This window comes from Emydura macquarii, unplaced genomic scaffold (assembly GCF_026122565.2).
Source record: "Emydura macquarii macquarii isolate MOO-44397 ecotype Brisbane River unplaced genomic scaffold, CSIRO-AGI_Emac_v2 contig_587, whole genome shotgun sequence".
In the NCBI taxonomy this organism is placed as follows: domain Eukaryota; kingdom Metazoa; phylum Chordata; order Testudines; family Chelidae; genus Emydura; species Emydura macquarii.
In genome coordinates, this window is record NW_027130724.1 from 9,537,049 (window position 1) to 9,559,182 (window position 22,134).

At 38.2% G+C, this 22,134-nt stretch overlaps 2 protein-coding genes across 8 annotated transcripts in view; one reads left to right on the plus strand and one right to left on the minus strand.

Annotated features, from left to right (window-relative positions):
* Positions 1-9,849, plus strand: part of SERGEF (secretion regulating guanine nucleotide exchange factor) — a 240,714-nt gene extending 230,865 nt beyond the window's left edge. For all 3 annotated transcript variants that reach the window (XM_067540656.1, XM_067540654.1, XM_067540655.1), the window contains one exon: positions 9,469-9,849. In XM_067540656.1, coding sequence (XP_067396757.1) covers positions 9,469-9,552 — 84 coding nt within the window. In that variant the 3' untranslated portion in view covers positions 9,553-9,849. The remainder of the gene's footprint in view (positions 1-9,468) is intronic.
* Positions 9,850-16,748: 6,899 nt separating this feature from the next.
* Positions 16,749-22,134, minus strand: part of KCNC1 (potassium voltage-gated channel subfamily C member 1) — a 145,047-nt gene continuing 139,661 nt past the window's right edge. The window contains exons 3-4 of one of the 5 annotated variants that reach the window (XM_067540664.1): positions 20,106-20,294; positions 16,749-17,283 (exon numbers count right to left, since the gene is read on the minus strand). In XM_067540664.1, coding sequence (XP_067396765.1) covers positions 17,219-17,283; positions 20,106-20,294 — 254 coding nt within the window. In that variant the 3' untranslated portion in view covers positions 16,749-17,218. Of the gene's footprint in view, positions 17,284-17,965; positions 18,103-20,105; positions 20,295-22,134 lie in introns of those variants that run through there. The other 4 variants (XM_067540663.1, XM_067540662.1, XM_067540665.1 and 1 more) reach the window with 4 other exon arrangements.

A 22,134-nucleotide genomic window follows, 5' to 3' on the forward strand; every position in this document is an offset into this window, starting at 1 on the left:
ATGGAAGGTGTATGGCCAAAATCACCTCTCTGTTGTGTTATATTGTTTCCTATAGGTAATAAAGTGCTTTATATTATTAAAACAGTGATAGGCTTGGTCTACACTACCAACTTTTGTTGGTATAACTACATTGCTTAAGGGTATAGAAAATGCATACTCCCTGAGTGACTAGTTATACTGACCTAACCTATGATATAGACAGTGCTATGTTGTTGCGAGGGCTTCCCCCTTCAACATAGCTACTGCCTTTTGGGGAGGGTGGGGTACCTATGCTGATGGAAGAAGCTCTCTTGTCTGTATGTTAGCATCTTCACTAAGCACTACAGTGGTGCAGCTCTGTACGTGTAGACAAGCCCTGATAGTCAAGACACCTGATTTCTATTTCTGGTTCTGCTGCTGGCTCATTGTATTGCTGTGAATAAGTGACTTGACTTCCGTGTGCCGTAATATCCCCATTTTAAACAGAGATGCTTATCTCTCCTACCTCTGAGGCTTTATGAATGTTTGTAAAGTGCTTTGAGATCCTTGGATGAAAGGTGTTGTTAGAAGGCAAAAGAATTATTTTACCAGGAGTACTCAGTTGTATTGTTGAAAGCAAGAACACTATAAACTAGAGTTGCTCTAAACTTTTGTAATAGATCCTGAAAACTCAAGACTACATTTGCCAAATAGTTTGTGATGTTAGTAAATATGGGCTGTGTTGGAAGCAAACCCTGGCAGGGCTACTTCATGATTTCAGCTGAAAAACATGAACCTTGGTGGGTTAGTAGAATCAACCTGTGTTTCCACCTAAAACCAAGCAAAATTCTGAAATTTTAGCTTAGTTTTGCTTTGTGTTTTTTTAATTCCTTCAAAATGGGGCAAAAGGGAATTAAAAAAACTCAGCTTGTCCGTGTCTCCTGTAAAGATTCTGAAAATTCTACAACGACTGAAAAGAGAAAGCTAGCTGAATCAAGAAAAAGGAACTGGCACTGTGTGAAAGGAATCTGACAAAGTTCATGAATTGTGCAGTTACCAAGGCTTTACATAAGAAAATCCTTGAGCTAACCTTTGTATTGACAATAGTGTTGTTAGTTGTAAGGGATATATGGAACAGATATGTCTTGATTGATTAATAACTACTGATTCCTTCTGGCCCTCAAAAATTAGAAAAGCTGTCCACCCATATTTATCCCAAAACAGGATCCACTTAAGAAATAAAGAAATAAGAAAATGGTACACGTTTTATGAGACACTTTGTCTAAGGACCCTCAGATTATCCAAGAACAGGAGTTCCTCTCACCAAGAATAGAAACTAAAATAGCTAAATGAGAGTATTGTTAACCACCTAGGAAAGAATCTCTCTTAATTTGCAGATGGATAAAACCTCTTTCTCCCTTTGAACCTAGCTAAAAAAAGCTTCAAGCTACCAAGTAAGGGTGAAACCCTGCTTCCTTACATAAAGAGATCCATTGCACATTGTGAGTGGATCATGAGATGGGCAGGAAAGCTGCAATTAAGTAAAATGACTGGCTGTGAGACAGAAGGTCAAATTGGACAAACTACCTGTTACCCCAAGAAATCAAAGTCACATGTTTTCACCCCAGAGTATAAACTATACATTGTTTTCCTTGTAAATCAAATATACTGTAGATAATCTGTCTTTCACTGCGAATTAGAACCTGCACATTTGTGTGACTTGTGAGTCAGAGCTACATCCTTCCATATGCAGAAAATGTCTCTTGTTCAACTGTAATGTGAAATGGTTATGTATCATCAAACAATGTATGGAGTATATCTTCCAGACTTAGAATATGATAAAATGTCATTGGTTTTCATTGTAAATAATTGCTGCACTCAAGAAGTAATAGGAATTGCCTGGCACAAGGAAGAAGAAATGTTAAAAGATATAAACCAGGATACAACTTCAGGATATTAAGAGAATATGCTTAAATTCCAATTGATAGTAGAGGCTAATAATGAAATATAATCATTGAAAGAAATCGAACGTAAAAAGCCTCAGATAAGAAAAGGATTGAAGAAGTTTGTAATACACCAAAGCCATCTACCTGATACTAGAGGAAGCGTTAAAGAAGCTGAAAGTTAAAATCTAAGCACTCACTTGGCATTTGTCCAATAGGAATAAGAAGGTGTAACCTTCTATGAGCCCTGAAACTAAAGTATATAAACGAAAGTCACTCACCATGTGCTCAACAAAGGACTTGACTGACCCCAACAAGAAGCTGAAAATCATAAGTATGACTGACACTCAGACCAGCCATATGGAAATGTGGAAATATGGAAACCCCAACCCAGGGTTAAGAGGATAAGAAGAAGTGGTGAGATTTCATTGCAAAGATTGTATTTCACCTTCTATTTTTTAATATAAATAACTGTATGTTATCTTGTTGTCTCGCTCTAGTGAGACCTCAAATAACCATATAAAGAAGTTGAAATCTAAAATATGTCCAAACAAATTGGCCTAAGAGAGATTGAAAAGAAGTGTTTTAAGGAATTTCTTTTAAAATTCTATATTTGTCCCTTTTGGACCAATCCGTTCAAACTATACTAACCACACTCTTTAAAGTGCCTTAAAGACAAGTGCATCCTTGGAAGTGTGATAAATGTGCTAGATACTAAAGAATTGAGAATTGATTATCGTAAGTAAATGTAATAAGAAAACTTGGGTATTTGGATTGCTCCTTCTTATAACTGCTGAGCCTCAACTGCAGTCTGTGATAATTGTGTGCAAGATTGTAATGTGTGTGTAATACACACAATTGATCGTGTCCACCTTTGAGTGGCGAACTGTTGATTATATAATAATTTTTTATTTGGTTAAGAATAAGCAAGTGTCATGATTTGAGAAATACTTTTCAAGTTAATAGTTGACCTGAAAAGAACCCAGCAGTAAAATTAGTAAGCTAACGCTCCCTGAACTGAGTAAAAAGGGCTTATCCTGTTGGATTCTATTATATATTGGCAAGCCTAGTTTGTTAGATTTCAGCTTTAAAAATTTAACTGGCGCCCTGGCAAATTCATAAATTGACCCTCTTTCATAGTTACACAGTGCTACAAGTGCTGTGTAAGCCCTGCAAGTATCTTAATTGCTAATATTGATACTTGTTGCCTGTAGAACAATGTATTTAAATATGAGGACTATCTAAATAGTTGTGGTTTCCTGAGAGTTGTGCAGTCATATGACCTTTATATAACATCTCATAAAGCAATATGGTGTACATTTTTTAAAAATGCTTTTCTCCTACCCAGTATAAAACCAATTTAATATGGGCATTGGTTGCAGGCATTATCTTCTGATTACCTGGAATAATATGGTTAATTATTGCCTGCCTGTGGAAATCTAAAATCCGCTCCCCATGTGATTAAAGCAGACAGATTCAGTGGGAGTTTGACTGGGCTTTAGACCTAAGTGATGTGTACCTTCATTGGGGAAACTTGCTTCACATTTGGCATTTCACAGTATTGTGAATTTTAGGGACAAAATCTGGTCTGTTATACTGGTGGCAATCTGAAGTATCAAGTGGAGTTTCTCTGGATTTACACCGGAATTGGTTTGTTAAATCATTTGATAAATAAATTTCATTTATTCTTTGAATATTTGTGTTTTAAAGGGGAAATGACAACAGCAGTAATAACATGCTTTTGTAAAAAGGTTACTCCATTTAACCCACCGACCCAACAAACAAAATTCCTCCTTCCCTGTCTCTACCATATGCATAATAAATCATTAAATATGAGAACATGTTGCAATGCTTGTTTGAAATTCAGTTAGAAACAATTTATAGCTGTATTAATACACATCACTTGTAATGGTGTTTCGTCCCAGAGAGATCTGGCACAGAGCCTTGTTGTTGGTTGTCGTAGTCATAAAAATTGAATTTTTGCCTGAAAGCATGTGGGGCTGCTGTGGCTGCTTCAGGATTTTATCAGTCAGGAACTTGGAATAGGCATGATCAAAAGGAAAGGAAAAAACCAACATAAATACCCCCCAACCCACAAGGGAATCAAAGCAAGACTCTGTCCTTGACGCACTCCTCTGTCCCTCTAATGTCTTTTCTCTAGGTGACTTCATCAGCTTATATAATTAGGCCGCGTCTATGTTGCAGGAACTATAGTGGCATGGCTATAAGCATCATAGCTATGCTGTCCTAAATATTAAGTGTAGACCCATGCCTTCAACTTCTGTCTCTTCAATGAGGAGTGACAAATCTATCGTCTCCCTGCCTCTTCTCCTGCAGTTTGGCCAGCCACTCTGTTGTGGTCTCCTACAAGCCTCTCCATTGAGAACTTAACATTTCCAATACTGAGCTCCTCATCTTGCCTTCAGACACCCCTCTTTTCTTCATCACTTTAGAAAACACCACTATCTTCCTTGTCACACAAGCACAAAGCCTGGGCATTGTGTTTGTCTCTACAATCTCTATCCAGGTTGTGACCAAATCCTGCCACTTTTTCATTCAAAATATTGATGAGATATTGTCCTTTCTTTGTATTCACATCACTCAAACACTTGAATAGGCCCTCATCAACTCCCATCGTGACTACTGCAACTCCCTTCCTCCTTGGCTTTCCTGACATCCAGCTTCCTTCCCTCAAGTCCATTCAAAATGCTGCTGTGGAGATCATCTTCCTGGCCTGTTACCCTGGCCAGGTCCCCACCCTCTGTTTGTGACGCTGAAAGACCAGGTGCCAGCACATGCCAAGGCCCCAGGTCTCACTGAACACTTACAAATGTGTAATTGGAAACCAGTGTTGCTTACTGTGTGTTAGCATTATCAAAATAGATTTTAGATGTTAAGTTGACAAGAATGTGTTTAGACGTCATAAAATGCGAGTGGGATGCTGCATGTGTTGATCTCAGTTCTAACCTCTATAGCCCATGGAGTAAAGTTTTATTGAGTGTTTGCATTATAAACCTCTGTAAGTGTGTAACTAACCAAGCAGGAAAAGAAGCATTAATGAATAAAGGAGCTTGTCCTCCATACAAGATGACCCATTGAAGGCAAATGAGGTATTGTGTAGCATCAAAGGAGAGAGGCCCTGTTAGAAGAGAAGGGGAGACCTATACATGAACTCACCCCATCAGTTTGGATTCAGAGTGGATGAGATAAAAATCTCTAATGAGGAGAAACTGAATCTCTTTTATGCTGACTGGACTTTGAGGGGAAAAGATTCCTAAACATAAGCAAAGAGATCCCCCTGCTCCTTGGCATGGGTTAGCCCTGAATGACATTTTGAGTTGACAGATTACTACAACTCTGTCACTTTTTGAATCACAGACTAAAACTCATTTGTGTATATATGTTTGCTTGCTTGCTTTAAGCTGTAAACAACTCTCTCATTTCTTTTTGCTAGTTATTTAACTTTTAGTTAGTTTATTACAGGATTGGCTACAAGCATTGTCTTTGATATGAGATCTAAGGGACAAATTGACCTGGGGTAAGTGACTGGTCTCTTGGGACTGGAAGCAACCTGAATATTTTGTGATTTTTGGTGACCATTTATCACTAAGTCCATTGTCCATTGTTACAACAAAAAAGTTTTGGGACCTCCTCCCTCCCACCCCTCCCCCCCATCTCATGTATCTAAAACATGATTGGGACCCCTCCCTGGATTGCAAACTCATTACTTATAATATGTAGCAAGTTTCAGCCAGGATTTGAGTGCTTTTCAAAGGCAGATAGGTAGTCTTATTTCCATTTCATAGATAGGAAAACTGAGGCACAGACAGGTTTAAGTGACCTCTGGTGGTTCAGAGGCTGGGTTAGATATGAAGAAATATCCACTTATACAGATGTTCATTCAAACTATCCAATTCTCTTGTGTCTGCAGTACTGAGCTGGGAAATGAGACCAATCTTTCTCTTAGGATTTCCAGCATGTCCAGTCCTTATTGGACATTCCATTGGAATAGCCGTTGTCTTTGTATTTTGTTACTTTCCATTTTGGTGCTGATTAGGATCCACGGGTAAAAAAATGCCTCCGAATCGTCCTCCATCTTAAAAAAAGATTTGGCATGAGTGGTATTCTAAAAATAGGTGGCATTTTAATGGGGAAATATTTTACGTCTGAACCAGCTTGCACATCACTACTTTGGATTTAGAATTATGATTGAATAATGCATGGCTAATTAAGTAGGTGTCACATAGCCTTCAGCTTCCTGCCTAGTGTTTCAGGTATTACATGATAATTAACTACTTGTTAATGCTGAAATTTAGTATTCCTGTTTTTTTTAATTATTCCGGTTTCTTAATATCCTAAACAGGACTAATGCATAATATGGGGCAATGTTGTCTGGTTTTCAGGGTTGCTAAGGGAACCTAGATGCAGCTCCAGGCATGTCCGAAGAGATACCTGAATACTCATTGTATTGTAGGAGTGAGTAACTATGTTGAAGAGAGGCTGAGTTAGACAAACAAGAACAAATTTAATCCTGAACCCATTAAAGACTGGGTTGCTGGCAATCCAATTAAATGACTTCAGTTTAAGTCAGTTTTCCCATGTGAGATGTCTGTTTTTGGGTGTCCTAATACCCAGGCTGTACAGCCCATTTTCTTTTTCATTTATATTTAATAGTAATATATATGGTGACATAAATGTATAGTGTCTTGCAAACGTGGAGCCTGTTTCTCAGAGTTGCTGAGCATATGCAGCTATTGTTACTGTAGGTGTTCATCACGTATGAGGATCAGGACCACAGAGAAAGAAAGAAATAATCTCTGCCTTGAAGAGTTTACAGTCTAAGGGCCAGATTCTGATATTCTAATTCACACTGAGCAGTAGCTTACTCCAGGAGTAATCTCATTGAAATCAATAGGGACTACTCATGGAGCAAAGATTCACTGTGAGTAAAATAGACAAGACACACCAAGGACACTAATTCTTGTCAGGGAGGGTGTGAAGAAATTAATTGGGAAGGGATCAATCTGTGAAGAGTTCTTGGAAGAGCAGCATAGATGAACAGAAAGTGGGAGTATATTCCAAGCATCTGGGGCAGTGTCGCTGAAGGTGTGAAGCCAAGAGATAGAAAGAGAACAAGGAAAAGATTGGAATGAATGTAGGGAGCAAGAAGGAGAGTAAGAGGAAACGAGTGAAGATGTAGGCAGGGGCAAAGTTACACTGAGCTTTGAAAGTGAGGATGATAAGCTTGAATTTGATGTGCTGAGAGGAAGTCAATGAAAGGATTCAAGAGGGGGAATGGCATAAGTGAAATGATAGGTGAGGAATGGATTAGATTCAGTGAAGCTGAGAAGCAGGAAGGCAAGAGATGGGAAAGTTACAGACATGAAGCTGAGAAATGACCGGGAGATGTTTTCACCAATGGGCAGTGTTAGACATCAGAGCATAGGTAAAACTTGAACTCTGGTTTCACCTTTGCCCAAATCAAGCTTGTGGTTCAGCTACAGGGTACTAAGGGCCTGATTGCAACAGTCATTGGATCAGGCCCTGTTACTCTGGAGGTGGCTAAATTTAATATGCTAAAACAGTGAAAACATAGTAGTTTGTTTAATTCTCTTCTCAAACAGAATAGCAGATAAAGGGTATCCAGATAACAGATCTAGAAAAATGGCCATATTTCTTTAAGTGGGTTTTGCAGCTCTTTTACCTTTTCCAATGTAAATGTGAATGTTCACATCATCTATCTAAGTGTAATTATTTTATTTTATCTGCTCTTTAACTCTTTTATTTACCCTGCTGGGCTTTTGGCCTCAGTTATATTTTGTGTGAATGAATTCCATTGTTAATTATTGTGTAAGGAAATTTTCTGAATGTGGTAGATTATGCTGTAGTTCATTTCTTTTTCTGCATCACTGTTATACGATTAACTCCACATAGTCCCTTGGTTTACGATGTCTTGTATTTGTTGACTTCCATACCTTAATGAGGTATAGTCTGTCCTTGAACTTTAAATGGAATTCCTATTAACCCCTTAGTTGGTCATATAAATCCATGGTCTTCAAAGTGGATATTTTTATGGCCCTATGCTGTACATCTGTTAATTTTTTAGTATTCCCATGCAGTAAAGCAGGTACTTCATGAAAATGTATGGACCCTAAATGTGCACTTGTGGTGGAGCTCAGGTTGTTAATAAAATATATATGGGCTCTGTGTGAGCTCTTGTCCGTCCTGTGTGTGAACTCGAATGATTCTTCTTAGTTATCTCGTTTAGAGGTTACTGGGAAACCAGTTTGTAGAATAAAATATAGTTTTGTGTTTAATAATATCTGACTTTACTAACATTTTAATTTTTGAAAAAATTAATTATGAAAGAAGAGAAAAACTTTTAACACTTTCAGGGTAATAGCGGCTTGACAAAGCCCTGACTGGGATTATTTAGTTGGGGTTGGTTCTGCTTTGAGCAGGGAGTTGGACTAGATGACCTCCTGAGGTCCCTTCCAACCCTAATCTTCTATGATTCTATAATTACTTAGCTTAAGTACATTAGAGTAGAATATATTTTGGGCTCAAAGGAGAAAGGTGATCTGGCCTGCGTCTAAAATAGTGACTTCCTGAATTTTGAAGATATATTATCTCAGGACTGTGACTTTTACTGCATTTTTTGTTTTTGTATTTTACATGTGACTTTAGAATCATACTTGATACCATTAGTTCACTGTGACATTCGGAAGAGCCAGTTGCATCAGAAACATAATTACATTACAACTGTGGATTTCTGTTTTGATCACACAAACTCAAAAGAGCATTCTGGCACACAAAAAACACTTCCTAGATGGAACATCCACCACCGTTCAGAGTAAAGGAGTTTTTCCTTTTGCAGTGACCATTTATAGAACGAGATTTTTATGGAGTGTTTTGAGGCACTATGAAATGATAACACATTAATCTTGATTTGGGGTGGAGAATGTGAATTAAAAATTAAATATTAGTAATAGAAAATAATGAAAATATAAAACTTAAGGTAAGGCACATCAAAGAAGACAAGAAAGGTATCGCGGATAACAGCAATGCAAGTTGCCAGGGATTCATATAAAAAGAAACACAAGGAAAAGCTGTGAAAATAGGACTAAAAATATGATTGTATTGCTTCCTTTCTTTGCTGCTTTTTCCATATAGGCCCTAATTCTGCATGCCACTCTGTGCAGGTGGATTAAAGTCAATGGTTCAAAGTGCATGGCATTGGGTTTTACCTGCTCAGACTAGTTTACAGGATGCGGGCCCTAAATTGTAAGCTTTCTGGGAGAGTTTTATTTTGTGTCTTTAAGGTGCCCAGCACACTTTTGTGGGGCTTGTAAAAATAATAAATTGTAATCTTATTAATCAATTCTTCAACCTCTTACTTGCTTTTTTTATTATTAAGGTTCAGGAAGGAACAGGTTGATTGTAACTTGTTCTCTGGTAGTTAAAAGATGACTGATTACCCTCTCTCCATTAAAATAGCCCGATTTAGTTTTTTTACATTGGTTTGTAACAAATAGTCTCATTGAAACTTTTGTTCCCTCTCCTCTAGGTGGTCAGTGTTTCTCCTGGGGATGGAATGAACATGGGATGTGTGGTGATGGCACAGAAGCAAATGTTTATGCCCCGAAGCTAATCGCAGCCCTCGGTTCTACAAAACCATTCTTAACTGGATGTGGGGCAGGACACTCTATGGTTCTTTGTCAGATTCCAGGTTAGAACTTACACACTGGAAACCAGAGCCGTGTGGATGTGGACATCTTTGCACAGAACTGTTCAGAAGTGTTGTGAGAGAATTATTTAATAATTACATAACAGCCCGATGGTACAGAAGAAAATAAGGGTAAAAAACCCCTTTGTTCTAAACCCAGAATTTCAAAAAATGAGGTAATGTGCTGAGAAAACTGTTTAATAAAGACAGTGTTTATAAATATATTATGAGAAATTATTTCACAGGTTCTTTTCGCAAGAGATGACGTTGTCCATGGGTAAAATGAATACATAAATGAAGCAGGAAGGACTTTCTCCCTCAACATTTAGAGTAACAAATACAAAGTTCTCTTAGGTGGTCTTAGTGGATGACAACAGAAAAAGTGTTAGTCATTGATGTGAGGGGGAACTTAGGTGGCATCTGAAGAAATAGTGTGAGACTATTAGCACCTATAGGGATTATTTCATGTGTTTTTAAGTGGTGATGAGTACTTGCAGCTCCCATTGACTTTTATTGGAGTTATGGGTGCTTACCATTCTGGAAATCAAGCCATATTGCATAGACACCTGGGTGAATATAAAGCCTGCATTTTCAAATATTTTATTAAAGAAAACTTTGGCTCCAAGTATGAAGCTAGTCTAACATAGAAAGCGGCTGGAGAAAGGGAGGGAGGACCCTTTGATCCTAACATTGACTACATCCGTATCTTTATTACACTGTTATAATAGTGGTGTTAGAATTGAATTGTTTTCTGCAGTAGAAACTCCAGTTATTTTGGATTTATATTAGAGATGAGCCAACCAGTTCATATAAAACAAGAACCAGATGAACCTTCTTCTGAAACTGAGACCAAACCTGAACACTTTGAGGCTTGGCAAAGTCTGGCCATATTCTTTCTTTTTTAAATGTTCAAGCCCCTCCACCCTTCCTCTGGGTCAGTAAGTGTAAATTCCAGGCTACCACCTGGGAAGCAATACTCTCAGTAGTTTCCATTAGGTTTTGGAAGGGATCCTGCTTCAGGTCTCAAGCCAAACTCTACTTAATAGGGGTTAAGAAGAAACTCTCGGGGGGCAGGTTATCCAGGTTTAATTGCTTGCTGCAGGTTTTGCTAAATCTTCCTTTTAAGTAGCTAGGTACTGGCCACTGTCAAAGACCGAATACTGGATGCAATGGACCACTGGTCCAATCCAGCTTGGCAATGCCTATGTTTCCAATGCTCCTGAAAACAGGGAGTTCTCAAAATTTCTGAGGAAGTTCTCATGAGATTTCCATGTCAAATAGATCCTGGTTACATTCAGATTAGCTATGGATACCACGTCCCAGGCCAACTAAAGCTCTGATCCCTTGAAAGTTTAGAACCTAACCAAAACAATTTGTTGTAGGCTAGTGCTAGGTAGGGAAAGTTTAGGCCTAGCAATGATTTTTGTGGGGTGAGGTGGAGGAGAGGGAATTCCATTTTTAAAAACCTCCGACTGTTTGTGTTGAGCAGAATTTAAAAAGCTAATTTATTGTACTCTTTTGCACACGGATACAGTGAGGAACATTAAATTGGATGTTTACCACCCACAGCAGTTAAATTTACTGTGGTTTTTGAGATATTTCACATTCTAAGCATAGGGAATACCATGGTGTAGTAAATATTCATTGTTGATGATGCCCACTGTTTCATTTTTAAAAGCAAGTTTACTGGGAATGAGCCTGTCAGCCTAATTGCCTTATTGAACTAAAAAAAAATATTTTAAAAGGGTTATTAGGAAATTGCAAAGAAAAATGTTCCAATGATATCATATGAGTTCAGTCATGAGAGAGAGATTTAGGCAATAAATATGGGCTACGGGCATGGACCGTCCTTGTAATGGGAAACCTTTCATTCAAGTACATACACAATAGAAGCTCCAAAGGGGATGTATATTTCGAAATTTGGTCACATATTTAGTGCACCTACAGTAAGGAGGGCTTCCCAGCCAGCAAGTTGGAATCTTGAGCCATGCTAGTTTGCCTCAGCAATCAGGGCCGTATTATCCATTAGATGCAATAGGCACAGTGCCGAGGGCTTACGAAACTTTCAGGGCCTATGAAAAAAAAATTTATATATAATTTTTTATTTTTATTTAAAAAACTATTTATTAATAGCTTAAAATCAAATTAGTTATTTTGGTCGGGGGGCCTACAAAGGCAAGTGTGCCTAGGGCCTACGAAGGTCTTAAAACAGCACTGTCAGCAATCCCACCCTTCAGGGTACATTTGTAAGAGGAGGGGGCCTTACTTGATCTTCTAGCTTGGGTACATCCCCTAAAACACACTTGTCTCTGAGAGTGGTCCCATATTGTCCACTTACATGGGTCTTTATTTATGGGTTGGTGCTGTGATTCAGTTAAGATCACCCATACAAATTCACAGAAGTAAATATTATTTATTAAGTTTAGTGTCTGCCCCTTCAACCACATAAAATGGAAACACCCGAGGAAACAGAAGGATTGAAAAAATTCCTTTTAGCAAGTGTCTTTCTCAGAGGTTAATATAGACTTTATTCCTTAGAGAAGGAGGGTCTTGTGGTTAAGGCATTGGTCTGGGACACAAGAAAATCTGTGTTCAGTTTCTAGTTCTGCCACAGGTTTCCTGTGTGCCTCAGTTCCCCCTCTTTAAAACTGGGATAACCACACTTCCTTTCTTCTGCTCTTAGACTGTTAGCTCTTCAGGGAAGGGGTTTTGTGTTTGTACAACACCTAGCACAAGGGGGGCCATATCCCAATATCAGTTGGGGCCACTAGATATTATTGTAGTGCAAATAATGTATAATAATAACTCACTGTACACAGTACAGTATTGAATGTCATTAGCAAGTTGGTGTTCATTCATTAGAAAGGAAATACCTGTTTTTTATGTGTCAGCGTGTTTTGTTTTGCAGAATAAAACTTTATGATTCAGCTGACACCTTCTGGACACAGCGGCTTTCAGCTGAAGGCATGGTTCATAAGAAAGGGAGAATACAATGCAGGTTCCAACCCATGGCAGCAAGCACCTTCCTCGCTGCTTGCCAGAGATCATTCAGGACTCTTCCTTGTTTGATGTCCTGACTGAGAAGGCCAGTTTCTGACATCCATTCTCTAAAGTGGTAGAAGCCAGAGCCAATGTGCTACATAAAAGCCTCTGGAACAAATGCTAGATGTAAAGAATAACATAATTATGTTAGTCTTCATGACTAAACAAATAGAGCCTTTTACCTAAGAATCCTACATCCATATTCAGATGCACATAGCATAAACTGACAAGGCTGTAATATATCATTAAGATAGGGTATGCAAACATCAGTGCAATTGGTTATAATAAGCAGACTTTCTTTTTTTCCATTATCTGCAGGAAAGTAAACCTGATGACATGCCCAACATTCATATTGAAATAAGGTGGAGTTGAAATCACTTTTCAACAGACAACAAGTTTAGAGGTGACACTCAGCCCCGACAGCTTCATGCTGTGGGGAAAAAATAGAATAAGTTTGCTATCCTTTTGTTGTTTGAAAGTCATATGTAATCTGTATCTAATTATTACTCAAGCAGGCCTTCTGTGCACCAGAGCACAAGCAACACATTCTCCCAGGGAGACAAATTACTTTTCTAACCCTTTTTAAGTTTGTAGGGTGGAGGGAGGAAAGCATTTTTTTTTATTATTCTTTCAGAGTGGTGGTGTTCCTACGGGGATTGGCATAGCCAGGTTAGGTATTGTTTGTGTTATTTGGCCTTGTTGCTGGCTTACATTCCTGATTGCAGTTCTGTTTTTTGGTAGGTGCTCAGAAACCTTTGCTTATCTAACACTGGCCCTCCCTAGCCATCTATAAGTTCTGAGTACTGTTGGTGCCCTAGGACTCTTACCATCTGGAGCTGCTTTGCAGGTAGTTTCTGTGCATCTGATGGGAGAGGAGTACCTTAGCTAGGTTAAATGACCCAGGGTATTTTTGGAGAAATGAAGTGGTAGCCTGCCTTGTTGTGAAGCTAAGGAAAGGGGGGCAGGACAAACGCATTATTTTTTGTCTCAGCGTATGTTCATCAAAAGTGCTTCAGTGCTCAGCTCGTTTCTGAATGTCCTTGCTTTATCTCTGCCCTGTCTCCTTTGCATTTTAGCCTGCTCATTTGTCCCAACATCCATTCATTTCAGTGATACATTTTCTTTTAGGCACTGAAACTTTAAAGAGAGGGAGAGCAATTTATGTGAAAAATCATTTTATCCAGATTAATGACCATTACACATGACTGTTATCACAGCATGATTAGCTAGATTCCTTTCTGGCGTGAGAGAATAGAAACCACTTTCCATTTCCTTGCTGTTTGAAGTAACCGTTGTGGAGCCAGCATGTCATATATCATATGTCAAGGAGATCAATGAAATATAATGCCTACATGCTTTTAGAAGATGCGAGCAGTGTGTGTGCAAGTTGTGACTACAAGGATGTTTTCAATGTTATTTATCAATCTGCTTTTAAAGCCACAATCTTGACTTTATAAAACTCCACTAAGCATGCAGGGGATTTCTGGAGAGATCAGATACTACAGTGATGGCTAGATACATACAACTACGTTGAATAAAGCTGAATTCCTATATAAAAAAATGTGGGTGCTCATTTCCTGCAGGACAGAATGAATCTTAAAGGGCCAGGAGCATAATCCAAACAATTTGCCTGATTCTGATCTTATATTTACATGGGTGTAAAATCAGGAGAAACTTCAGCAGAGTTACAGCAGTATAAAACTAGTGTGAGATCAGAATCAGGTCCAATGTGCGTAGTATTTGTAGTGCTAAAAGCCTGCTGTGAAAGGGACAGATTTGAATTCATAAATGTTGTAATCAAGTTAATACAGCACAACCGACTCAGATATAAAACAGACTGTGTGTGCAAAGGGGATAGCCTGGTTTTCTGAGAACTTGTGCTGGCATCACCGCTTCATGACTAGTGCCTCCTAAGATGAGTGTGTCTGGAGATTTCAAGTCTCTCAGCTGTTGCCTGCTGGACTGTCAGAACTGCTTCGGAGAGATCAGAGGGTCTTTCATCACAGTGGTACGTTTTATGTCATGCAAAAGGGAATCATGGCATCACCAAGGACCTTACATTTTGAAAGTCCCTCCTGAAGGACAGTTAATGGGAAACGCAGTTCTATTTCTGAAGGTTTAATGAAAGGCATCCAGAAAACTCAATTGCTGCAGAGCAGAAAGAAGAATAAGCAAGGAGGTACACTTAAGTGAAAGACCCCAACATTGGGCTTTTAACATGGTGCAGGGAAAAACAGGACAGAATGACAACTGTCTCAGAGTTTGGGTACTCAAGCTGCTAATTAAAGGAAAGACACTTATCTAAATCAAGCATTGGGTAAGGGGAACACCTGTGTGGGATTTATTGGCTTGAATTCTTAATCAGTATTAATTATTTTATAGTAATAAGGGAATATGAACAGATTTCACACCAGGTCTCTGAGTAATGTTATTAAATTAATATATAAAAGTATAACAAATACATCTATTTTTGGATCTTTAATACACTGTACAAAAAAACCCCTCACATTAGCTTCTGCAAGGTTGGATCCTGGATTAGCTTGCATTCTGGAGATAAGAAATTGGCTATTATCAAGGAAGACCATGCCAGCATAGAAACAGAGATGGAAAATTACTCCTAAAAATAAATAAATAAAAAGACAGGCTGAAGTAGGAATTAATGCAGAATGATAAATCAGAAAAGATGAAGGAGCCTCATTATTAGGTTAAAGTTCAGATCCTCAGTTTTATCTTCTTCCTAAAATCACAAGTCTGATAGCTGCACACTCAGGAGGTGGAGGTTTATGGGGGTATGAGAATGTTGTGTGTGCCCTGTGGTTTTTGTTTGTTTGTATGTATGTATGTATGTAACACTTACCATAGCCATTGGTGCATCTCCCTTGATTTTTTTTTATTCATAATTCCTCAGCACCTCTCAGCTTCTATTTCTTTTTCTTTTTCATTTCCATCAGCCGTCTCAGATGTCTTGCCTTCTGGCTCGAATGCTGCCCAGTGTATTACACTGTCTATATGATGGCAAAAGGGGAACTCCTAAAGAAATACTTTTACCAGAAATGTTCAAGCTACTAGAATGGTCCTGGCAAATAATCCATACATTTTATTTGTGGACTCTGAAATGAAGCACAATGTCATTACTTTCCTGAATTCCTGCTGGTGCCCTTTACATCTGGCAACTAAGAGCAGGCACCTGCTGTAGCTTATCTCTGGACCTCATTCATAGTTTCAGAGCCGGTGGATTGTTATGGCTCAGTGAAGTACAAGTTAAGACAGACCCAAAGAAGTAAGAAAAACTGAATTAATTTCATCTACTAAAAAGACAAACTTTTATTATTTTGGGGGAGATGAAGAGAGACCTAGAAAAGTCTAGAGTTTATCTTCCCTGGTAATATTTACTACTGCTGTGAAAACTTCAGACATTGGTTGCATCAAGTGTTTGCAGGCTTCATTTGTTATCCACTAACCAAAACTACCATTTTCGAATCAAACCAATACCGAGCTTCTCTCCTGCATTTCTGCTGGGAACACTACATTTATTCAAGATTTCAGAAGCAAGTCTCTAGAAACCCCTGATCACTTCAGAAAATAATTCTGCTTTACACTGTACAGCAGGCACTGAAACCATGATACAAAATTTATTTCATGCTAGAATTGTTTTGCATAACATTGTGCATGCATTTTACTCAGAAGTACTAAATTGCATACAATGCTTTTGTCTTGTTTCTAAACTTTGAGACAAGTTTATACTTGAGTATTCTCCTGATTTTTGTACTATAAGTCTCAGTTTTAAAATAACACTTTTTTTGTTTCAAATCCATACTGATTACTTAATATGAACAATTTGTTATGAAGGGTCTTCACGCTGGATCTATACATCAATAAAATACAACATAACCAGAGCTGGAAATTAAATCTAGACCAGCTATTACCATCAGGTCCAAAGAAAGGTCCCATGTGTCACAAGCATGCCAACAAAAACAGACAGGAAAAAAAGGAGTTTCTTAAATTTACACAATTCTAGTTGAATTAAAAGTTCTTGATTTCCATGTCAGTGTGATGATGAATTATGAAGGCATGGTCAATATGACCGATGACTGCCTGATTGCACTTTTTAAAACCATTACTCTGTATCTCATATACAAAAAGAAGCAATCCATAGCAAAGAAATGTACAGTTTTATAATGTTCTACATTTTGGCTACAACAATGTATGTAAAAGTAAAGAGCTTTGAAAGAAAATATATAACTTTGCTTTTTTTTCCATTAAAGTTAATCATACAATTGCAGGTTTTGTTTATTTCATGCAATACATGCTATGAACAAAACAAAAAACAAAAACAAAAAAGAAAGGAAGAAGAGATCTTCTACAGTTTTGTTACATTTTGGCCGTAGAAAAAAGCCTGCATCTCTAGTACAACTTTGAAACCACATAGAATCATCCTTAAAACCTGCATGGAGCGAGTTTACTTTGTCCAAATGAGGAGGTCTTCTATGCCTGCACAGTTCCACACAGATGTTTATTAGCCATCAATGTTCATCTCCATCTCGCCTTGTCAAGTCACTCTGACTGCCTCTGTTGGCATATATTTAGCAATGACAGGACTTTCTTTGCAAAGATCTGCATGTAAAGAATACAATCAACACTTGAGCTTCTTTCCTGCGCTTTTCAAATCAAGCTTGGCATTTTAGTTTTAAAGGAAGGAGGAAAAGGTAGAGTAGCTACATGCAGAGACAGCCATATTCTTCTTCAACAGGATTTTTTTTTCCATGCAGTCAGCCAGACTGAGACCTCTCTACAGTATATCTGAGTATTGCTTTCAACTTCTAATAGGTGCCCATGCAAAGTTTCATCCTACTGTGCTTGTTTGCTCAATCTCCTGCAGGGTTCCTATGGCTCAAAAATATCCTGAGAAAATCAAAATCTTCAATCGTTGGCACATTTCAGCATTTGACTAAATGCCTAACCCATTCCATAAGAGCCAGTGGATCCATCATTAGCCATGATAAGCACATACTAGCATGGTGCACCATTAAAAAAAAAATTACCTGGTGCATCCATCCTTCATCCTATGTTCCAATATCATGCAGCATATGGCCCATCAGTACTATTTAATGCCCACCTAGTGTCATCTTTATATTATTTAAGGGTGTTGTCACCAAATGTCAGTAGTAACACCAGGCCCACGAGGTGCTACTGTGAGACATGACATCTTCAGATTTAGTCACCTGGATTATATGCAACATAGCATAGGCTAATTGTAAATAAAGCTTTTTAGACCATTCTCTGCTACTGATCCATGCTACAAAATAGTTGGGATGGGAGACCAAGAACGTCTCACTGGGCTAGGAGAGCTGTAGGGTGCAGACACTGAGGATAATCCTATCGCTTTTCCACTTAGGCCTGCTATGCTGTTAAGGCTCCGTGACATTTCATAACCTTCATTTAAAAGAAAAACGCAAAATACAGCATTGGATCAACAACAGAATGGGCTAAGAATGAGGTCAACATTGTGGCCAGTTCAGTAGCATCCTCATGCGTTGACATGCTGAGAGTAGTATCGCTTGCAACGTGGTTCAGAAGGCCATATAAGTGAGAGCAGGTAAAAAAAGGGGGAAGCAAAATGGTTTCTCCAGGATGGGCAGATTGTTTATTTATGTCAGCACTGTCATAGTTCTGTCTTAAAACACCTGGGGGGAAAAGTTAGATGGGGGGATTTTTCTGTTTCTTTTCAGTGTAAACTCAGTTGCACTTTCCCCCCACTGCCTCATAGGCTTTGGACCTCAGGCAAAAATTAAAGTGACTTGTAACTAAAAAACCCAACAACCCAGCATTTGTTCCGTTGCTCTAGAGATACTACTCGTTTGCTCACAGCATTTTAAAAAAATAGTTTGCATGCATTCAGTTTCCCCTTCCCCCAACTCCCATCCTTTTCCAGACATGCACAAAAACAACTCAGCAAGTATACACACACAGTTGCACAAACTATGGATGAAATTCAGTTGGAACAACAATTAAGATGCTCTCAACGTGTTTCGAACAGGCCAACAATATGCTGACATTTGTTACTCTTTAGCCAACCGGCCCCCGTTTCATTCAGTAGAGAGAGCCTGTTTCATGGTGCAGTGCATCATGGGAACTATACATTCCTCATACCAAAAGCTGTGCCATTTAGGAGCATTCTCCTGATCCACCGAAGCAACGAAAACTGGCTCTCACTGAAGGAAAATGGCCAGTGTTTATCCAATACAGAATCAGGTAAAACACTTTGCTACAAAGGTAAATTTTAGCAGAGATACTTTCATATGAAAGTGCAGTGGTCCAACTATATATTTGTTAATGATAAACCTAGAAATTATAATTACATACACTATAACTGGCATTTGCTATAGACCGTTGTCCATCATACAATGGCACATGGGAATTCTAAAACCCATACCCAGGGTATGGTTTACATCATAGAATCTTTGCATTTTTAAAAATACTGAATATATTATATACTCTATACAGTACATCAGTGATGAACACTGATTCAATGATAGATAACGCTTATCGAAATTAACCACTACCAATTAACTTTTATGCACATATGTAGTTCTAATTTTGAATAGGTAAAGATATCTGCATTTTTGGTTTGCTTGCTTTTCTTGGATTAAAACATTTGGGCAAGATTTAGTCTACCATAACAAAAAAATTATAGGAAGTCCTTTTTTGGGTTTTTTTTCAGGACCTAATGTGACTGAATAAATGGATGATTCTGACCATTATCTAAGTCAGACTAAATTACTTGGGAGAGCTCTTTAGCAGTCAGAATTTAAAAAAAATTAACTATGGTAAATATTATTTTACCAGAGGAAACCGATTTTAGTTAGATTACTTTCAAGTCATAAAAGAAGTCTGTGCTAACACATGCTCCCATATGAAGCTTTCTCTGTGTTCAATTATACAGCTGGGCATGACAAAGAAATTAACTTAAGTGCTGTATAAACGCAGCTGAATATCACTTTGTGGTTCTTGGAGTTTGTTGGGTTTTTTACTTATTTATTTTTGCCCACCAAAGTATTTGCCATTCATAGCACATTGCAATCTATTAGTCTTCCCAATGGCCAGCCTTCACTGCTATCATAAATATTAATAGATGGATCTTTGGAGGATGAAATCGTTTAAGCACATTGCAGAATGTTCCTCACTGAAGCTCACTGAGCCAGCTTAAGTGGAAGACTAAACCGCTTGGTGCAGTTGCACGTGGTAGCTATAGCAGCATTTCTCTCCAAAAGACATAGATTAAAAACTCAAAATGCAGACATCAGGTTGTTATTTTTAGTTTCAGAAGTGCATATCTAAACCAAACCCACTATTCCATGATAATTAGTATATTACTTTCCCTTTCTTTTTTTAAACTAGGTCACTAACTATGTGGTTACAGGACCTCAGCTACATACCCTTTCTTATTCCTCCATCAGGCGGGCAGGGATATTCCCCGGTTGATAAGAGGAAGCAGGGTCCATATCTCTCCCGAGTGCCAGAGCGGGTAAAGGGCAGGCCCTCATCAGGCGTTAGAGCCTGGTCTATGTGGGGACAGTCTTCATTTGCCAGCGCCGCCTTGGCCACCTCACCATTCAGTTTCGAATCTTCAAACATATAAGCAGAAGGCTATTGAAACACTAAGAACTGTTTATCAGAGTTAAATCTGTAGGTTCGGGTTCACAGCTAAGGAGTAACAGGGTGATGCTTAAAAGATAGCACATTTGTCGTAGACACAGTGGCTTTGTGCACTGCACCAAAATAAAATAAAATATATGTTAAGTGGAAGGAGAAACAAAATGTTATCTCATTAGATAGAACAGCAACCTACGGTACTTCCACATATCTGGGGCAGTTTCAGAAACTGGTTGGCATTGGTTCGTAGTCCTGTGAGCAGAAGACTGCAGTTAAAAACTGGAGCATGTTTAGTATGACATAAGATGGCATATGAATGATTTGCATCTCGTGATAACTACTGAAACACACAGGACTTTGAAGAAACAATTAATGGTGAGTTGCATTGTAGTATTTGAGTATATTCTATTCATGCTGATTGATACCTTTCTACAATATCACATGGGAAAAAAGATTCCCCAAAGTTTGAACAGTTTTGTTTTGTTTTGTTTATATTTTCAAATACCCAGAATGGTAGTACACATTTTAGACGGGTGCATGGCGTACATTATGTATGGAAATGTGACAGCAGAACATGGATTTTAAAAAACAATCCAGTTTCTGATGTTTTATTCTGTGACATATGCAGTTTTTGCAATGCCACCACAGGATGCTGCAGATGAAAAACAATACAGCAGCCCATGGATTTTGAAAATAAATTAAATAACATTTACCCTTTGACTGCAAATAATGAAAACGTGTCATTTAATTTGTCCACTTTAGTCCACATGTCCCCATGAGATAGACTGAGAATGAAATGTTTTCTCTATGTGATTTGCTTCACAATCATAAAACAATTTAAAGTGCTCTTACAAGATTTGTAAAATGTTTTCAAAGTGCAAATTAGTATATTGAGAATAGACTCAAACTATGGCACAGTTCAATAGGGACATTTCAGCTAAAGGTGGGGGAAAACAGGCAAAATGTAACCTGTCCACAAGAGCTAAACTATGTGCTTAGTTGAGTGGTTACGGTTCAGAAATTTGCAGCATTCTAAACCTCAGTTGCACAATGCTTATTATTTAGATAGTGTAGGGTGCACACTGCAGGTGATCCTCTAATTCTTAATGAAAGGGACAATGCACTGATAAGCTTTATTTCAACCCCCTTTCCAAAAACACATGCTGACTTGCACCAAGCCCCGTGCAATTTTTACATCTATTTTTCAGGGGAACTGAAGTCAAGTAAGAAAATAAATCCATGTCTACATAGAAACCTTAAAAAGAGAGAATACATTATATAGGATGAGCAAACCTTCCAGAGCAATAGTTCTGGCCAGTTTCAGAAGGGCATGATGGATAAATAATAGGTTAGGAATTTTTCAGATTATAATATTCTTGTCATCATATAAAATGATACACCCACAGATACAGACACACACACATACTGGTTTGTATGGTATGTATACTATTTATGTACATACGTGCTGATAATTGCATTTCATGTTTTGATTCCCCCTCCTCCCCCCCCCTCCCCGCCAGCGGATAAAGTGTTTCCCCATATAATCAACTCCATTTTGCAACTCTCCTATTTGCATCATCTTTTTTCCCCCTGCAGACGTGATCAATTCATTTCCACACAGTGGCTGGTAGTGGTGGTAGGCTTTTTTGTTTGCTGGTTTTTGACCCACTAGATTTATTAATACATCAGACACACTAACAGAAGCAACAGATACTTTCTGAAGTTAATGATGACTAACTTGAAAAGGTTTCTGAAGTTTCGGGGCATAGATTGATTTTCAGTTCCTGCATGTGGATAATAATGTAGGTATAG